Consider the following 20,702-nt stretch of genomic DNA (forward strand, 5'->3'; position numbering starts at 1 on the left):
TTTTCCGCTGCCCCAGATCCTCTTCCATCCTATTATCATTGCTCACCACCCCGGATCCTCTTCCATCCTATTATTAATGCCCACCACCCCAGATCCTCTACCATCTTATTATCATCTTCCGCCTCAGACCCTCTTCCATCCTATTATCATCTTCCACCTCCCCAGATCCCCCTTCATCCTATTATCATTGCCAACCACCCCAGATCCTCTTCCATCCTATTATCATCTTCCGCCACCCCAGATCCTCTTCCATCCTATTATCATCTTCTGCCGCCCCAGATCCTCTTCCATCCTATCATCTTCCGCCACCCCAGATCCTCTTCCATCCTATTATCATTGCCCAGCACCCCAGATCCTCTTCGATCCTATTATCATCTTCTGCCTCCTCAGATCCTCTTCCATCCTATTATCATTACCCGACACCCCAGATCCTCTTCCATCCTATTATCATCTTCCACCACCCAAGATCCTCTTCCATCCTATTATCATCTTCCGCCACCCCAGATCCTCTTTCATCCTATTATCATCTTCCGCCGCCCCAGATCCTCTTCCATCCTATCATCTTCCGCCACCCCAGATCCTCTTCCATCCTATTATCATTGCCCAGCACCCCAGATCCTCTTCCATCCTATTATCATCTTCTGCCTCCTCAGATCCTCTTCCATCCTATTATCATCTTCCGCCGCCCCAGATCCTCTTCCATCCTATCATCTTCCGCCACCCCAGATCCTCTTCCATCCTATTATCATTACCCGACACCCCAGATCCTCTTCCATCCTATTATCATTACCCGACACCCTAGATACTCTTCCATCCTATTATCTTTACCCGACACCCCAGATCCTCTTCCATCCTATTATCATTACCCGACACCCCAGATCCTCTTCCATCCTATTATCATCTTCTGCCGCCCCAGATCTCCTTCCATTATATTATCCTCTTCCGCCCCAGATCCTCTTCTATCCTATTATCATTGTCTGCCAACCCAGATCCTATGCATCCTATTATCATCTGCGGCTGCCCCTGATCCTCTCCCTTCCTGTTATCATCTTCTGCCGCCCCGATCTCCTTCCATCCTATTATCATCTGCGGCTGCCCTTGATCCTCTCCCTTCCTGTTATCATCTTCTGCCGCCCCAGATCCTCTTCCATCCTGTTATCTTCTGCCGCCTCAGATCCTTTTCCATCCTATTATCATTGCCCGCCTCAGATCCTCTTCCATCCTGTTATCATCTTCTGCCTCCCCAGATCTTCTAGCATTCTATTATTATTGCCTGCCGCCCCAGATCCTCCTCCATCCTATTATCATTACCCGACACCCCAGATCCTCTTCCATCCGGTTATCATCTTCTGCCTCCCCAGATCCTCTTCCATCCTATCATCTTCCGCCGCCCCAGATCCTCTTCCATCCTATTATCATTACCTGCCTCCCCAGATCCTCTTCCATCCTATTATCATTGCCCACCACCCCAGATCCTCTTCCATCCTATTATCATTGCCCGCCACCCCAGATCTGCTTCCATCTATTATCATTGCCCGCCTCCCCAGATCCTCTTCCATCCTGTTATCATCTTTCGCCTTCCCAGATCCTCTTTCATCGTGTTTTCATTGCCCACCACCCCAGATCTTCTATTCTCCTGGTCTACAAGGCCTGCTCCTCAGAAACAGTAACACATGAAGGCAGTTACCCTGCAGTTACACCCGCCTCAGGGTTAAGTATTTTGCCCTAGCAGGTGTGCCGTACTGGAAATGTCGCGGAGCCGCCCGTTATTACTGCGGAGCAGCACTCATTGTTCGGGGCAGCTCCATGTTTGCTGGACCCTGAGGAAGCTGCTGTCCTCCACATGGAAAGTGATTTACAGCCTCCAGCAGCTCTCTCCTATATATAAGGACCTGCTTTATCGGTATGAGTCACCCGCTTTACTTTCTGTATTACCTTTTGTGACACTTTGGGGGCTTTGGAACCGATTATCAGCGTTCCCCAGAGTCCTTGTTTGAACATAAAACACATGTTGCTCTCCCTACCTCAGGGACACATATAATGTAGACTCTTCTTATATGATTCCGCCACCCCATGTCGGTTTGGTCTCTTGGGACTGCTGTCGTCACCTCACTTTTTGGCTCAGGCGTGCCTTCCTCTAGCTCCTTGGGGCCGGGAGATCTGGATTTTCTTCTTCGGAGGAAATCTGTAGACTTGGCAGAGTTCAATGTTTAACATTTATTATCTGTTGGTTGCTGAACATCTTGCATCAGTTGTTCCAGAGATGGTGGTGACAAGGTCTCAGGTAGGACTGTATGCGGACAGCGTCCTGCACGCCTCCCGGCCACTGGACAGGTAGCTGAGGGGTAGCATTACACCTGCAGAAGGTGCACTGAGCAGGGGGACCCCATGCTGGGTGCTAGGGGGGTGGTGTGATGTGTTTCTACTGTCACTATGGTCTGTATGGTCACTATTGTCACAGTTGTCATTTCTGTCACTTTGGTCTGTATGGTCACGGTTGTCACTATGAATAATAAAGCCAACAGCAGCACTCACATGGATTCTCACCAGACTGATCTCAGTCGTTCTACTGCAAGTGCAGTGAGGAGCAGATAGATGCAGCAGCCCAGCTTGGTCTGGATCACGACCCGATAGCCAGTAGAAGTGTAAAACTTCTACTTGAGAAAGGTCACGATAGTGACCGAAACGTCGCAGGTTTTCCTTTGATGGAGGAATAAAGAGTTTGAAGCTATCTTGAAAAATTCATCTGATGCTGCCTGGTCTTTGTTTTACACTTCTAACGGTTGTCACTATGGTCTGTATGGTCAATGTTGTCACTATGGTCTGTATGGTCAAGATTGTCACTATGGTCACGGTTGTCACTATGGTCATGGTTGTCACTATTGTCACTATGGTCTGCATGGTCACTATTATCACAGTTGTCATTTCTGTCACTTTGGTCTGTATGGTCACGGTTGTCACTATGGTCTGTATGGTCACGGTTGTCACTATGGTTTCTGCCCTCACTATGGTCTGTATGGTCACGGTTGTCACTATGGTCTGTTTGGTCACTATTGTCACTATGGTCTGTATGGTCATGATTGTCACTACTGTCACTATGATCACGGTTGTCACTATGGTCTGTATGGTCACGGTTGTCACTATGGTCACTGTTATCACTATGGTCTGTATGGTCACGGTTGTCACTATGGTCACTGTTATCACTATGGTCTGTATGGTCGCTGTTGTCTATATGATCACGGTTGTCACTATGGTCTGTATGGTCACGGTTTTCTCTACTGTCACGGTTGTCACTATGGTCTGTATGGTCACGGTTGTCTCTACTGTCACTATGGTCACGGTTGTCACTATGGTCACTGTTATCACTATGGTCTGTATGGTCACTGTTGTCTGTATGATCACGGTTGTCACTATGGTCTGTATGGTCACGGTTGTCACTATGGTTTCTGCTCTCACTATGGTCTGTATGGTCACGGTTGTCCTTATGGTTTCTGCTCTCACTATGGTCTGTATGGTCACGGTTGTTATTATGGTTTCTGCTCTCACTATGGTCTGTATGGTCACGGTTGTCACTATGGTCTGTATGGTCACGGTTGTCACTACTGTCACGGTTGTCACTATGGTCTGTATGGTCACAGTTGTCACTATAGTCTATATGGTCTGTTTGGTCACTGTTGTCACTATGGTCTGTATGGTCACGGTTGTCCTTATGGTTTCTGCTCTCACTATGGTCTGTATGGTCACGGTTGTCATTATGGTTTCTGCTCTCACTATGGTCTGTATGGTCACGGTTGTCACTATGGTCTGTATGGTCACGGTTGTCACTACTGTCACGGTTGTCACTATGGTCTGTATGGTCACAGTTGTCACTATAGTCTATATGGTCTGTTTGGTCACTGTTGTCACTATGGTCTGTATGGTCACGGTTGTCCTTATGGTTTCTGCTCTCACTATGGTCTGTTTGGTCACTGTTGTCACTATGGTCTGTATGGTCACTGTTGTCACTATAGTCTGTATGGTCACAGTTGTCACTACTGTCACTATGGTCTGTATGGTCACGGTTGTCCTTATGGTTTCTGCTCTCACTATGGTCTGTTTGGTCACTGTTGTCACTATGGTCTGTATGGTCACTGTTGTCACTATAGTCTGTATGGTCACAGTTGTCACTACTGTCACTATGGTCTGTATGGTCACGGTTGTCCTTATGGTTTCTGCTCTCACTATGGTCTGTTTGGTCACTGTTGTCACTATGGTCTGTATGGTCACTGTTGTCACTATGGTCTGTATGGTCACGGTTGTCATTATGGTCACGGTTGTCATTATGGTTTCTGCTCTCACTATGGTCTGTATGATCACGGTTGTCACTATTGTCTGTATGGTCACGGTTGTTATTATGGTTTCTGCTCTCACTATGGTCTGTATGGTCACGGTTGTCACTATGGTCTGTATGGTCACGGTTGTCACTATGGTCTGTATGGTCACTGTTGTTATTATGCTTTCTGCTCTCACTATGGTCTGTATGGTCACGGTTGTCACTATGGTCTGTATGGTCACGGTTGTTATTATGGTTTCTGCTCTCACTATGGTCTGTATGGTCACGGTTGTCACTATGGTCTGTATGGTCACGGTTGTCCTTATGGTTTCTGCTCTCACTATGGTCTGTATGGTCACGGTTGTCATTATGGTTTCTGCTCTCACTATGGTCTGCATGGTCACGGTTGTCACTATGGTCTGTATGGTCATGGTTGTCACTATGGTCTGTATGGTCACGGTTGTCACTATGGTTTCAGCCCTCACTATGGTCTGTATGGTCATGGTTGTCACTATGGTCTGTATGGTCACGGTTGTCATTATGGTTTCTGCTCTCACTATGGTCTGTATGGTCACGGTTGTCATTATGGTCACGGTTGTCATTATGGTTTCTGCTTTCACTATGGTCTGTGTGGTCACGGTTGTCACTATGGTCTGTATGGTCACGGTTGTCACTATGGTCTGTATGGTCACTGTTGTCATTATGGTTTCTGCTCTCACTATGGTGTGTATGGTCACAGTTGTCACTATGGTCTGTATGGTCACGCTTGTCACTATGGTCTGTATGGTCACGGTTGTCATTATGGTTTCTGCCCTCACTATGGTCTGTATGGTCACGGTTGTCACTATAGTCTGTATGGTCACGGTTGTCACTATGGTCTGTATGGTCACGGTTGTCACTATAGTCTATATGGTATGTTTGGTCACTGTTGTCACTATGGTCTGCATGGTCACTGTTGTCACTATAGTCTGTGTGGTCACAGTTGTCACTACTGTCACTATGGTCTGTATGATCACGGTTGTCAATTTGGTCACGGTTGTCATTATGGTTTCTGCTCTCACTATGGTCTGTATGTTCTGTATGGTCACCACTGTCACTATGGTCTGTATGGTCACGGTTGTCACTATGGTCTGTATGGTCACATTTGTCACCACTGTCACTATGTTCTGTATGGTCACTGTTGTTATTATGGTTTCTGCTCTCACTATGGTCTGTATGGTCTGTATGGTCACTGTTGTTATTATGGTTTCTGCTCTCACTATGGTCTGTATGTTCTGTATGGTCACCACTGTCACTATGGTCTGTATGGTCACGGTTGTCACTATGGTCTGTATGGTCATGGTTGTCATTATGGTTTCTGCTCTTACTATGGTCTGTATGGTCACGGTTGTCATTATGGTTTCTGCTCTCACTATGGTCTGTATGGTCACGGTTGTCATTATTGGCACGGTTGTCATTATGGTTTCTGCTCTCACTATGGTCTGTATGGTCACGGTTGTCACTATGGTCTGTATGGTCACGGTTGTCATTATGGTTTCTGCCCTCACTATGGTCTGTATGGTCACGGTTGTCACTATAGTCTGTATGGTCACGGTTGTCACTATGGTCTGTATGGTCACAGTTGTCACTATAGTCTATATGGTATGTTTGGTGACTCTTGTCACTATGGTCTGCATGGTCACTGTTGTCACTATGGTCTGTATGGTCACAGTTGTCACTATAGTCTATATGGTATGTTTGGTCACTGTTGTCACTATGGTCTGCATGGTCACTGTTGTCACTATAGTCTGTGTGGTCACAGTTGTCACTACTGTCACTATGGTCTGTATGGTCACGGTTGTCATTATGGTCACGGTTGTCATTATGGTTTCTGCTCTCACTATGGTCTGTATGTTCTGTATGGTTACCACTGTCACTATGGTCTGTATGGTCACGGTTGTCACTATGGTCTGTATGGTCACTGTTGTTATTATGGTTTCTGCTCTCACTATGGTCTGTATGTTCTGTATGGTAACCACTGTCACTATGGTCTGTATGGTCACGGTTGTCACTATGGTCTGTATGGTCACATTTGTCACCACTGTCACTATGTTCTGTATGGTCACTGTTGTTATTATGGTTTCTGCTCTCACTATGGTCTGTATGGTCTGTATGGTCACTGTTGTTATTATGCTTTCCGCTCTCACTATGGTCTGTATTGTCACGGTTGTCACTATGGTCTGTATGGTCTGTATGGTCACGGTTGTCACTATGGTCTGTATGGTCATGGTTGTCATTATGGTTTCTGCTCTTACTATGGTCTGTATGGTCACGGTTGTCATTATGGTTTCTGCTCTCACTATGGTCTGTATGGTCACGGTTGTCATTATGGTCACGGTTGTCATTATGGTTTCTGCTCTCACTATGGTCTGTATGGTCACGGTTGTCACTATGGTCTGTATGGTCACGGTTGTCACTATGGTCTGTATGGTCACGGTTGTCATTATGGTCATGGTTGTCATTATGGTTTCTGATCCCACTATGGTCTGTATGGTCACGGTTGTCATTATGGTTTCTGCTCCCACTATGGTCTGTATGGTCTGTATGGTCACGGTTGTCATTATGGTTTCTGCTCCCACTATAGTCTGTATGGTCACGGTTGGCATTATGGTCATGGTTGTCATTATGGTTTCTGCTCTCACTATGGTCTGTATGGTCACGGTTGTCACAATGGTCTGTATGGTCACGGTTGTCATTATGGTTTCTGCTCCCACTATGGTCTGTATGGTCACGGTTGTCATTATGATTTCTGCTCCCACTATGGTCTGTATAGTCACGGTTGTCACTATGGTTTCTGCCCTCACTATGGTCTGTATGGTCACAGTTGTCACTATGGTTTCTGCCCTCACTATGGTCTGTATGGTCACGGTTGTCATTATGGTTTCTGCTCCCACTATGGTCTGTATGGTCACGGTTGTCACTATGGTTTCTGCCCTCACTATGGTCTGTATGGTCACGGTTGTCACTATTGTCTGTATGGTCACGGTTGTCACTATGGTCTGTATGGTCACGGTTGTCACTATGGTCACTGCGGTGTTTGATCTCTTCAGCGGTAACCCAGCATTGTTGATTAAGTCATCAGATGATGCGATGATGTTCTACATCTCTCTCTAGTTCCGTCAGTCACAGCGACGTCCTCTATAAGCGCTCCTCCATAGATCCTGACCACAGATCCAGCCCCATGACTGCCGACAGTCTCAGGGTGTATATTATATCGCTGACACTGCTGAACCCCAGAACTATGAATAGAATGCCAAGACTGCAGCGACGGGTGATGACCCTCTACAGAACAACGTTGGCGTTAAGACAGTCCGGGCTTATGGGAAACTTCATGCCAGCCATTACTGGGACAATAATGTGGCCAGCAGGGCTTGTTAAAGGGGCTGTCCAGTGGTAAACTAGTGATAGCCCATCATTAGGACAGGTTCTAATTAGAGATGAGCGAGCACACTGGTCCGAGCTTGATGCTCGTTCTAGTATTAGGGTACTCGAGATGCTCGTTACTCGAGATGAACACCACACGGTACTCGAGTCAATTCCATTTTCTTCCCTGCATGTTTTCTAGCCAATAGACATGCAGGGAAGGCATTACCACTTCCTGCTGTGACGTGTCAGCCCTATCCCACCCCACAGTATTGAGTGGCTGGTGAGATCAGGTGACCGGCGAGTACTTAAACTGGTCCCGCCCACGGCTCGCCTCAGACACACGCTGGCAGAGATTAGGGAAAGTGCTGCTGCTGCCATAGGGTAAGTGTTGGCGTCTTCAAGAACCCCAACGGTCCTTCTTAGGGCCACATCTGACGTGTGCATTACTGTTGTGGTTGTGCAGGCCATTTCATCTATAGTGCTCTCAGTCTGCAGTCTATTATGCAGAGTATAGGGAAAGAGCTGCTGCAGATATAGGGAAAGTGTTGTCATAGGTCTTGTCTTCAAGAACCCCAACGGTTCTTCTTAGGGCTACATCTGACCGTGTGCATTATTGTTGTGGCTGGCTGGGAGCAGTAGTGCATCAATTTTTTTTATTTTTTTTAAAGCATCTAGGCCTTTGCAGGCCATTACACCTATACCGCCCTATGTGTGCAGTGCCATAGCCAGAGGGCTCACTCTTATCGCTAAACAGAACTCTAATATTTTCTGCCCCTCTGCAGAGCATTTCACAGATACCATTCTCTGTGTTGGGTGACGTTGCCCCTGTTATTAGCACTGTTCACTGGCTGTATAGCTTACTGCCTCTGGGCAGAGCATCGCACAATACCCTTTCCTTGGGTGCGGTAAAGTTGCCCCTGTTATCAGCACTATCCTCTGGCTGTATAGCTTTCTGCCCCTGTGCACACCGTTGCACGATACCCTTTCCTTGGGTGCGGTGAAGTTGCCCCTGTTATTAGCAGTATCCACTAGCTGTATAGCTTTCTACCCCTGTGCAGAGCATCGCACAATACCCTTTCCTTGGGTGGGGTGAAGTTGCTGCAGTTATATTCACTGTCCACTGTTTGTATAGCTTTCTACCCCTGGGTACAGTGTCGCACAATACCCTTTCCTTGGGTGCAGTGAAGTTGCCCCTGTTATTTGCACTATCCACTGGCTGCATAGCTTTCTGCCCCTGTGCAGAGCGTCGCACAATACACTTTCCTTGGGTGCGGTAAAGTTGCCCCTGTTATTAGCACTATTCACTGGCTGTATAGCTTTCTGCCCCTCTGCAGAGTGTCGCACACTACCCTTTCCTTGGGTGCGGTGAAGTTGCCCCTGTTATCAGCACTGTCCACTGGCTGTATAGCTTTCTGCCTCTGTGCAGAGCGTCGCACAATACCCTTTCCTTGGGTGCTGTGAAGTTGCCCCTGTTATCAGCACTGTCCACTGGCTGTATAGCTTTCTGCCCATGTGCAGAGCATCTCACAATACGCTGGCCTTGGGTGCGGTGAAGTTGCCCCTGTTATTAGCACGGTCCACTGGCTGTATAGCTTTCTGTCCCTGTGCAGAGCGTCGCACAATACCCTTTTCTTGGGTGCGGTGAAGTTGCCGCAGTTATTAGCACTGTTTACTGGCTTTAGAGTCTTCTCCCCCTCCACACAGCCTCTATTATCTACAAGTCTCTGTGAGCAGTAAATGACCCCTAGGTATCAGCGCAAGACACAAGTCACAGCATAGAGCCGCCGCTACCTACAAGTCTCTGTGAGCAGTAAATTACCCCTAGGTATCAGCGCAAGACAGCGGGGTAATTTTTTCCAAGTCACAGCATAAAGTCTCCACTATCTACAAGTCTCTGTGTGCGGTGAATGAGCCACAGTTGTCAGTGCTGTACAGTGGGGCAATTTATTTGGGCCCTGCTCTATTCTTAATCCAACATGATGAGGAGTAGGGTTGAGGACACGGACGTGGCCGCGGGTGTCCGAGTGTGGGTGTGGTCGCAGGCCGAGGTCCTGGGCGGGGTGAATCAGAACCGGCTGCTGAGGGATTAGGAGAGCGCCAAGTCCCTACGCTCCCCAGCTTCCTATCACAATTTGCAGGTCCACATGGTAGACCTTTATTACAAGAAGAGCAGTGCGAGCAGGTCCTGTCGTAGATGGCTGATAATGCGTCCAGCAATGTATCGACCACACAGTCTTCTATTCAGTCGACTACTCCCGGTCTAAGGACTGCACCTCTGAATTATCTGGCTGCTCCTCCTTCCTCCCAGCCTCCTCACTCCATGAAAATGACAGATTCTGAGCAGGCAGACTCCCAGGAACTGTTCTTGGGTCCCTGCCATGAGTGGGAAAAACGGGTTCTCTCTCACCTGAGGAGTTTGTCATGACCGATGCCCAACCTTTGGAAAATTCCCGGAGACTTTGGAAACTTCCGGCAACTGTCTCAAGAGCTTTTTGTGGATGAGGATGATGAGACGCAGTTGTCTGTCAGTGAGGTAGTAGTAAGGGCAGTAAGTCCAAGGGAGGAGCGCACAGAGGATTCGGAGGAAGAGTTGCTGAACGATGAGGTGACTGACCCCACCTGGCTTGCTAAGCCTACTGAAGACAGGGCTTCAGAGAGGGAGGCAAGTGCAGCGCCAGAACAGGTTGGAAGAGGCAGTGGGGTGGCCATGGGGAGAGGCATGGCCAGAGCCAATAATCCCCCAACTGTTTCCTACAGCACCCCTTCGCAGCAAGCCTCCGTGCAGAGGGCTAGGTGTTCAAAGGTGTGGATGTTTTTTATTGAGAGTGCGGACAACCGATGAACAGTGGTGTGCAACCTGTGCGGCACCAAGATCAGCCCGGAAGCCCCTCCTCCTCCACCACCTCCACTATCTCCACCTTCCAATTACGAACTGTTAGCACGTCATGTTGCCAGCAGTCGGTAGCGTGCGGCGCGGCAGCACAGCAGTGAGGAAGCATCAGCAAACTGTGCTGAAACGCCCCCCAAGCTGTTACAGGGTCTCACAGAGCAGACTGACCTCTGGCTTTTCCTGCTGAGCCTCCAACGGGGCATGGTTGTGTGTGACAACGGCCGTAACCTGGTGGCGGTTCTGCAGCTTGGCAGCCTCACACACGTGCCATGCCTGGCCCACGTCTTCAATCTGGTGGTTCAGTGGTCTCTGAAAAACTACCCCCACTTGTCTGACCTGCTCGGCAAGGTGTGCCGCATGTGTGCACATTTCCGCAAGTAAACCACGAATGCTGCCACCGTCAGGACACTGCAATGTCGGTTTCAGCTGCCAGAGCACCAACTGCTGTGCAACGTGCCCACGCGTTGGAATTTTACGCTGCACATGTTAGCCAGGCTTTATGAGCAGCGTAGAGCAATTGTGGAATAGCAGCTGCAACATGGGCGGCGGAGTGGTAGCCAGCCTCCACAGTTCTTCACAGAGGAGTGGGCATGGATGACAGACGTCTGCCAGGTCCTTGGAAACTTTGAGGAGTCTACCCAAATGGTAAGCGGCAATGTGGCCATCATTAGCGTTACCATCCCGCTGCTTTGCCTAATAAGAACTTCGCTGCTAAGCATAAAGGCTGTTGCTTCGCGGTTAGAAGAGGGGACGTGGGATGACAGCATGTTGCTTGATAGCCAGACCACCCTCACGTCTATATCTCAGCGGGTTTTGGAGGAGGAGGAGGAGGGGGAGGGCGAGGAGGGGGAAGAGACTGCTGGCCACACTGCAGAGGGTGCCCATGCTGCTTGCCTCTCATCTGTTCAGCGTGTATGGGCTGAAGAGGAGGAGCATCCTCCTAGTGAGGACAGTGATGTGTTTCATACTGGGACTCTGGCACACATGCCTGACTTCATGTTAGGCTGCCTTTCCCGTGACCCATGTGTTAGACACATTCTTGCCAACACAGATTACTGGGTGTACACCCTTCCCGACCCACGGTATAAGGAGAACCTTTCCACTATCATTCCCGAAGAGGAAAGGGGTACAAGAGTGATGCAATACCACAGGGCCCTGGTGGAAAAAGTGATGCCAAACTTCCCATCTGACAGCGCTAGCAGTTCAGAGGGCCAACTAGCAGGGGAGGCGCGGGGATCAGGCAGCATGTACACTGAAGGCAGAGGAACACTGTCCAAGGCCTTTGCCAGCTTTATGGCTCTCAGCAAGACTGTGTCACCACTCCCCAGTCAAGGCTAAGTCGGAAGGAGCACTGTAAAAAGATGGTGAGGGAGTACATAGCCGATCGTACCACCATCCTCCGTGATGCTTCTGCTCCATACAATTATTGGGTGTCAAAGCTGGACATGTGGCATGAACTTGTGCTGTACGCCCTGGAGGTGCTGGCCTGCCCTGCCGCTAGTGTCTTATCAGAGAGGGTGTTTAGTGCAGCTGGGGAAATCATCACAGATAAGCGTACCCGCCTGTCAACTGCCAGTGCTGACATGCTTACACTCATAAAGATGAACAAAGGCTTGATTTCCCCTGACTTCTCTTCTCCACCGGCGGAAAGCAGCAGAACCTAATGATTCTTTTCGCTGCAATAGGAGAAAAATGCATCCTCTATCACCACAAAAAAAGGGGAATTAGCTTTGTCAATCCCTCTCGGATATTATTACTCCTCCTCCTAAAATAGCATGTCTTAGGCTGAACTGCCAATTTCTCTGAGGCCCAAAAGGCTCTGCTTAAAAGTTTTTAAAGTTTTAAAAGTTAAACTTAAACCAATTTTTTCACAGGGCTGCCTCCAAGCTCTGTTACAAATTAAGCAATAACGAGCTGTATCTTTAAAAAATGTTTATGGGTTTCACCTGCCTTCGGCGTTCAGCAATTTTTCAGAGGTATACTTGTACTCTTGGTACACCAATTTTTCAGGCCATTGCCAATACTGTTAGCAAACTAATTTTTCCAGGCTTCAACTATACTCTTGGTAAACACATTTTTTCAGGTGTTCGCCTATACTCTTGCTACAGAAATGTTACTGGGGTCCGTCTATACTCTTGCTACAGGAAGGTTTGAGGGGTCTGCCTATACTCTTGCTACATAACTATTACAGGGGTCCACCTATACACTTGCTACAGGAAGGTTTGAGGGGTCCGCTTATACTCTTGCTACATAACTATTACAGGGGTCCACCTATAGACTTGCTACAGGAAGGTTTGAGGGGTCCGCCTATACTCTTGCTACATAACTATTACAGGGGTCCACCTATACACTTGCTACAGGAAGGTTTGGGGGGTCCGCCTATACTCTTGCTGCAGAAATGTTACTGGGGTCCGCCTATACACTTACTGCTAAAAGGTTTGAGGGGTTTGCCTATACTCTTGCTATAGAAATGTTACAGTGGTCCACCTATACACTTGCTACTGAAAGGTTTTCAGGGATTCGCCTATACACTTGTTACTGAAAGGTTTCAGGGGTTCGCCTATATACTTCCTACTTAACAGTTTTGATGGGTTCCCCTTTACTCTTGCAACAGAAAAGTTTCAGGGGTCCGCCTATAGTGTGGGTGCACAAAGGTTTCCCATAGCAGTGTTCAGCTGTCTGACACATACACAAAATGAAGTGTGTGGGGACCCATGAATTTCCCATTGCTATGTAACTCACGGCACCTTGGCTCAACCTGGTGGAGGCTGAGGACCGAGCCTGACCCTGGGTCCTCTCACGTGCTTCCCACACAGAGTATTGGGGGTCCTATCTCGGTCATGGTTTCTCAACCTTCTTATGCCACCTCCTTCTCCTGCTTGGGGTTTGAGGATCAGCACTGGGCAACATGTATTTTCTCTCGTGTTACCACAGTTATCTGAGACACTGGTTTGGACCAAACAAAAGGAGCGTTACTGCATTAATGAGATGTTCACAGTTGCACTAGCATCGGAGTCCGCTTTATGCCCATGATTACTGAGGGTGTGGGTAGAGGCCGACGTCCTGGGGGGGAAGAATCAACTGCGCCAGGTTTGGCCTGTGGAATTTCTTTGTGGTTCATCCAGTTTTTGGAGCGATAAAAGCAACCGTAACTGATTTAATGAAACGTTCACAGCTGTACTAGCATCTGAGTCCGCTTTATGCCCACTATTGCTGAGGGTGTGGGCCGAGGTCCTTGGCGGAGTGAAACTCTGCCATGTTTGGGCACTCTGATTTCTTTCTGTGTTATACTGTCTTTGAGTTCCATGGGCTCACCTATGCTGTGGGTGCACAAAGACTTCCCATTGCAGTGTTTTACCTATCTGACACAAATACACTGACCGACTTGGGTAGGGCACAGACGGCTTCCCCCATTGCGGTGTTCAGCTATCTGACACCTAGACAGAATGAAGTGTGTGGGGACACACGGATATCCCATAGCTATGTAACTGACGGCACCTTGGGTCACACAAGGTGGAGGCTGGGACCAAGCCTGACCCAGGGTCCTCTCACATGCTTCCCACACAGAGTATTGGGGGTCCTACCTCGGTCACGGTTTCTTGGGCTTATTATGCCACCTCCTCCTCCTGCTTGGGGTCTGGGGATCTGCGTTGGTCGGAATGTATTATCTCTCGTGCTACAAATTACCACAGTTATCCGAGATACAGGATTGGAGCGTTCACAGGAAGCGTTAGTGATTTCATGAGACTTTCACAGGGTCACTGTACACCTGTGGTGGCTACTTTTGCGACAACTCCTGCTTCAGACCAATCTTTGGTGTTAGTATTCGCTGCTGCATTGTGGAGATGTGTAGAAGTGCTGGCCGGAGGTGTCACAGGATTGGAATGATGATCGTACGTCAATTTCTCATCAATTCTCAACAGCATTGTGGGCTATTGCCCACACTTTCAAAGAGGGTCGCTGCCTGGTCCTGCCAACCCTCTGCACTGTGTGCCTCCGGTTCCTACTCATGGCAGACGCACTTATAAATCGACATGAGGGTGGTGTGGCTATGAAGCGAGCGTGTGGCATGAGGGCAGCTGTAGACTGCGCAGGGACACTTTTGTGTGCGCTGCGGATGCAGGGTCGTGCGGAGGGGTTGGGCAGCATGTAACCCTGGAGAAGAGGCAGCGGTGTCACCCACAGGCAGTGATTGGCCTTGGTTGCAGCTAGTGTGGTGCTTGGCTAAGATGTGCCAGCGTATGTGCCTTGCTAATAAGGGTTTGTCCCAAGTAAATTGTTAGGGGGGTGACCGCCGGGCTCTTGCCCCCATTTTGGCCTAATAGTGGGACCTGGGAGCCTCAGATGCAGCCATGCATGCTGCCCCTGCCCTTCCCTATCCGTTTCTGTGGTGTTTCCATGACTTTCTGATGTTTTCTGGTGTTTGACAAGTCATCAGCCATGTCGAGCATCGGTCATATAAAAAAATGCTTGAGTCGCCCATTGACTTCAATGGGGTTCGTTACTCGAAACAAGCTCTTGAGCATTACGAAAAGTTCGACTAGAGCAACGAGCACCCGAGCATTTTGGTGCTCACTCATCTCTAGTCATCAGTAGTAGATTGTTGGGGGTCCGACACATGGGATCTCCGCTGATCAGCTGCTCGCCGGGCCACTGTGCTCTGAGCTCTGTTGTCACTGCAGTCGTCAGGCTTGGGATTGCAGGTCATGTTTAAATTCATTTCAATGCCGGTAATACCAAGCCTAGCCACTGCAGTCGGAACGGAGCTGTTTGTTTCCTGCAAAAATCAGCTCCGTGTACAAGCGCATTGGCCCAGTGAACAGCTAATTGGTCAGACTCCGTGGCCACAAGACCCTGCTGAGGTATTACTGACTACCTATCCTGCAGACAGTCCATAGTTTACAACCAAAGCACAAATAGATATAATAGACCCTGAAGGAAACGCAAAAAGGGGGCAAAAAAAAACAGCTTTTGTTCAGTCATATTAAAATATACAAATAGCTGACAGGTGACTGATCTCCCAATCACGAGGCGCGAGCCGCCATGCACAAGCCGGATACCATGAGTCTCCACAATAAGGGGGAGCACCCACTGGCGTTTTTTTACCTGCGTTTTGCGTTTTGCGTTTTTCCTGCACAGGCATAGAGATAACATGTGTTCCTGTCCACTGGCGTTTTTTTTGCGTTGCGTTTGCGTTTTTAACATAGGAACTGTCAGTTGCATATGTGTCCTTATTTTTCTCCATGGAAATTAATGGAAAAGCCGCGAAAACGCCGCGAAAACCGCGCGGAAAAATCGCGGGAAACGCGGCGAAAACGCTTTTTCCCGCGGAAAACGCAAACGCCAGTGGGTGCTTGCCCTAAGGGGGAAACAGAAAGTTCTGGGAGGAAGTGACCTGCCACTTGTGCGCTGTTCTAGAAGAGGGGTTTAGTCTGGAGTGGGCTACTGGAGAGACGCCTGCTGTCCCCACCGGGGAGAGACGCCTGCTGTCCCCACCGGGGAGAGACGCCTGCTGTCCCCACCGGGGAGAGACACCTGCTGTCCTCATTATGCCCTATGAGAAGGGCTGTTATGTCCCTAGATAGCCTCCAGGGGGCTAAAATGACCGATCCTTTCAGAAAACTTCCCCTTAAAGCTAAAAGCCTCAATGGAAAAATAAGGTTTCCAAGGAGATATTGAGCTCAGTCACCATCAGGGACCCGTATGACCCCATCAGTGTGAAGTCCCGGAGCAGTCATGGACACTGCTGTAACTAGGGGATGCAGGGGATGTGGTTGCAAGTGGGCCCAGGAGCCATAGGGGGCCCATAAGGCCTCTCTGATTAGGCCTGTCCATAACATTTTCGTCAGGGCTGGACCACCAATACAATTATCCGCCCGCCTTTCAGTGCCATCAAGCAGCATTGATAAGCTCAGTGGGTTCCTTCACATGCAGCAACACAATTAGTGCCTTGTAAAAGGATGAGTCTTATTATGTGTGGCCCTAGACCCTAATTGCTGGCCCCGCTTGAGGACAGCACAGTAACTGAAAAGGACACAAGCCGTACCATGGAAGACACACAATGTAAAGCCACAATGCTACGGTACAAGCTTAATGGTTACACAGTTGGTAGAAGGCACAGAGCTTGGTGGTTGCAGCTGGTCTCTTTGGGGCACTCAGCTTATTGGTTACAGTCCCTGTTACGTTAGCAGGGTGATCACCTGAAGAGGACAGAACACAGGGCATCAGGTTATCCTCAGCAAACGTAGTCCATTGGCATCTCTCCACGGGGTTCACCCTGCCCGCAGTGCCGATCCCAGGAAGTGGAACCGCATCAATGATGCAGAAGCTATCTCCGCGCAAGGCTACAGCACACAGTCTGAGAGGCTAAAACAGCGGACCACCACCCACAGAATCCCAGGGTCTAAGGCTATGCTCGCTGGACCACCAGCTACATTTATCTAAGACCGGGATTTTACACGCTGCTGCCAGGGAAGTGATGACGGAGAGCCTCTTCATACATTTGGCACACTTTGGGCTGCCGAGCGCCACTTGCAGAAATCTATGACAGATGAAACCTGCGTTACATTGTAACTAAATGTTACAGCCAGGAATTTAATGGGCCCCGCCCACTTTTTATAAAAGCGTATTACAAGCCGTATTATCCGAAGGAGTATTATCCCTCCCCTAGAAGGAGTATATATATATATATATATATACACTCATTGTCAGTAACATCCCTCCCCTAGAAGGAATATATATATATATATATATATATATATATATATATATATATATATATATATATATATATATATATATATATATATATATATATACACACACACTCATGGTCAGTAACAGTGCCTCATTTCGTCAGTCCCTGGAGTGCTCTCCCCACTCCCCTGACTTGATAGGTGGCATTGCCGCCACTCCTCTGGACCCCCAGATTACAGTCCTTGATTACAGTCAAGTTAAAGATGAGTGGCAGCGTTATGCGGTGAAAGCAAGGTAATCTTTATCCCCCACAGCAGAGGAGACACGATGTTTCAACCAGAGAGTAGGTCTTGGTCAAGTTAACAACGTACCGAATACACAGACTATAAATATGGAGGGAACATACAGAAACCCCCAATCACCAATTCCCACTGATGACACATTAAAGACAGATGATGTATAGATGTAGAATCAGGTGTCACATGCTCATCTGGTCCAATCTGCTGTTTATGGCCGTCCCATGCACCCGGTCCAGCGCCGTGTCCCTATATGAATCCGCATATGCGTGCTGCTTGATCCCGGAAGTGTAACTAAGCACTTCCGACATGTGGTACGGTAGCACGTCATCCGACAGACACTGCGCTACACAAACGCAGTGCGCATGTCCAAGAGCAAAGGCCTACGGCACTCATATGATGTCATCAATTCATTGTGCATGCGTGTGCCAAACAGCAGAAAAAAGGCAGTCCAAGCAGCATCTATGTTAAATTGTATCTCAACAAGGAGCTCTTCTAGGAACCGAATGATGTAAGGAAACAGAACAGGAGAGGAAAAGACACTCTGCTAAATAGTGATAAAGTGCCAGGAGCAGAGACCCCCTAATCGCCCCATAATAGAGGGGCCTGCGCATACAACATCATGAATACCACGAAGCGGGCGATATCATCAAGCTGAACCTCATATCCACTATAATGTGCAGAGATACGTTATATGAAGACATGTCAGCAAATGATACATTCCACCAGAAGCCCCTTAAATAGGGATGTCCAAAAGTAAAGGCACCAAAAACGGCACCTTGTAGAACCAAAACGATTCTTATTGAAATACATGACATACTTAAACAACAGATTTATATGGGAAAAAGATAAGTGCATCTTTAGAGGGCAAACTGACGAAAACCAGAGAGAAGGGGGCGGGGGGCATCAGCGGATGAAAGGTGCGGTACATCTATAAAGAAAGGACAAAACAGCAGCAGATGGAAGGTCCGGTACATCTATAAGGAAAGGACAAAACAGCAGCAGATGGAAGGTCCGGTACATCTATAAAGAAAGGACAAAACATCAGCAGATGGAAGGTCCCGTACATCTATAAAGAAAGGACAAAACATCAGCAGATGGAAGGTCCGGTACATCTATAAAGAATGGACAAAACATCAGCAGATGGAAGGTCCGGTACATCTATAAAGAAAGGACAAAACATCAGCAGATGGAAGGTCCGGTACATCTATAAAGAATGGACAAAACATCAGCAGATGGAAGGTCCGGTACATCTATAAGGAAAGGACAAAACATCAGCAGATGGAAGGTCCAGTACATCTATAAGGAAAGGACAAAACATCAGCAGATGGAAGGACCGGTACAGCTATAAAGAAAGGACAAAACATCAGCAGATGGAAGGTCCGGTACATCTATAAGGAAAGGACAAAACATCAGCAGATGGAAGGACCGGTACAGCTATAAAGAATGGACAAAACATCAGCAGATGGAAGATCCGGTACATCTATAAAGAAAGGACAAAACATCAGCAGATGGAAGGTCCGGTACATCTATAAAGAAAGGACAAAACATCAGCAGATGGAAGGTCCGGTACATCTATAAGGAATGGACAAAACATCAGCAGATGGAAGGTCCGGTACATCTATAAAGAAAGGACAAAAAATCAGGAGATGGAAGGTCCGGTACATCTATAAAGAAAGGACAAAACAGCAGCAGATGGAAAGACCGGTACATCTATAAAGAAAGGACAAAACATCAGCAGATGGAAGGTCCGGTACATCTATAAAGAAAGAACAAAACATCAGCAGATGGAAGGTCCGGTACATCTATAAAGAAAGGGCAAAACATCAGCAGATGGAAAGACCGGTACATCTATAAAGAAAGGACAAAACATCAGCGGATGAAAGGTCCGCTACATCTATAAAGAAAGGACAAAACATCAGCGGATGAAAGGTCGGGTACATCTATAAAGAAAGGACAAAACATCAGCGGATGAGAGGTCGGATACATCTATAAAGAAAGGACAAAACATCAGCAGATAGAAGGTCCGGTACATCTATAAAGAAAGGACAAAACATCAGCAGATGGAAGGTCCGGTACATCTATAAAGAAAGGACAAAACATCAGCAGATTGAAGGTCCAGTACATCTATAAAGAAAGGACAAAACATCAGCAGATGGAAAGAGCGGTACATCTATAAAGAATGGACAAAACATCAGCGGATGAAAGGTCCGGTACATCTATAGAGAAAGGACAAAACATCAGCGGATGAAAGGTCCGGTACATCTATAAAGAAAGGACAAAACATCAGCAGATGGAAGGTCCGGTACATCTATAAAGAAAGGACAAAACATCAGCAGATGGAAGGTCTGGTAAATCTATAAAGAAAGGACAAAACATCAGCGGATGAAAGGTCCGGTACATCTATAAGGAAAGGACAAAACATCAGCGGATGAAAGGTCCGGTACATCTATAAAGAAAGGACAAACCATCAGCAGATGGAAGGTCCGGTACATCTATAAAGAAAGGACAAAACATCAGCAGATGGAAGGTCTGGTACATCTATAAAGAAAGGACAAAACATCAGCAGATGGAAGATCCGGTACATCTATAAAGAAAGAACAAAACATCAGCAGATGGAAGGTCCGGTACATCTATAAAGAAAGGACAAAACATCAGCAGATGGAAGGTCCGGTACATCTATAAAGAAAGGACAAAACATCAGCAGATGGAAGGTCCGGTACATCTATAAAGAAAGGACAAAACATCAGCAGATGGAAGGTCCGGTACATCTATAAGGAAAGGACAAAACATCAGCGGATGAAAGGTCCGGTACATCTATACAGAAAGGACAAACCATCAGCAGATGGAAGGTCCAGTACATCTATAAAGAAAGGACAAAACATCAGCAGATGGAAGGTCTGGTACATCTATAAAGAAAGGACAAAACATCAGCAGATGGAAGATCCGGTACATCTATAAAGAAAGAACAAAACATCAGCAGATGGAAGGTCCAGTACATCGACAGAGAAAGGACAAAACAGCAGCAGATGGAAGGTCCGGTACATCTATAAAGACAGGACTAAACATCAGCAGATGGAAGGACCGGTACATCTATAAAGAA

General features: G+C 47.7%; 3 protein-coding genes across 3 annotated transcripts; all 3 read right to left on the reverse strand.

The window, feature by feature from the left end:
• Positions 1–3,876: 3,876 nt before the first annotated feature.
• Positions 3,877–5,112, reverse strand: LOC136627211 (uncharacterized). Its single transcript, XM_066602141.1, has one exon. It carries the CDS (start codon positions 5,110–5,112, stop codon positions 3,877–3,879), a length of 1,236 nt encoding a protein of 411 aa, XP_066458238.1.
• A 105-nt stretch (positions 5,113–5,217) lies between these two features.
• LOC136627212 (uncharacterized) lies at positions 5,218–5,841 on the reverse strand. The gene has a single exon (XM_066602142.1). The coding sequence runs from the start codon at positions 5,839–5,841 to the stop codon at positions 5,218–5,220; it is 624 nt and encodes a 207-aa protein (XP_066458239.1).
• Positions 5,842–6,036: 195 nt separating this feature from the next.
• LOC136627213 (uncharacterized) lies at positions 6,037–7,227 on the reverse strand. The gene has a single exon (XM_066602143.1). It carries the CDS (start codon positions 7,225–7,227, stop codon positions 6,037–6,039), a length of 1,191 nt encoding a protein of 396 aa, XP_066458240.1.
• Positions 7,228–20,702: the final 13,475 nt, after the last annotated feature.

This window comes from Eleutherodactylus coqui, chromosome 5 (genome assembly GCF_035609145.1).
Source record: "Eleutherodactylus coqui strain aEleCoq1 chromosome 5, aEleCoq1.hap1, whole genome shotgun sequence".
Classification (NCBI taxonomy): domain Eukaryota; kingdom Metazoa; phylum Chordata; class Amphibia; order Anura; family Eleutherodactylidae; genus Eleutherodactylus; species Eleutherodactylus coqui.

What these genes read in the sequence shown, in the direction of transcription:
- LOC136627213 (XM_066602143.1), bottom strand. Translation starts at nt 7,227, where the DNA reads ATGACAACCGTGACCATACAGACCATAGTGAGGGCAGAAACCATAGTG.
- LOC136627212 (XM_066602142.1), bottom strand. Translation starts at nt 5,841, where the DNA reads ATGACAACCGTGACCATACAGACCATAGTGACAACCGTGACCATACAG.
- LOC136627211 (XM_066602141.1), bottom strand. Translation starts at nt 5,112, where the DNA reads ATGACAACCGTGACCATACAGACCATAGTGACAAGCGTGACCATACAG.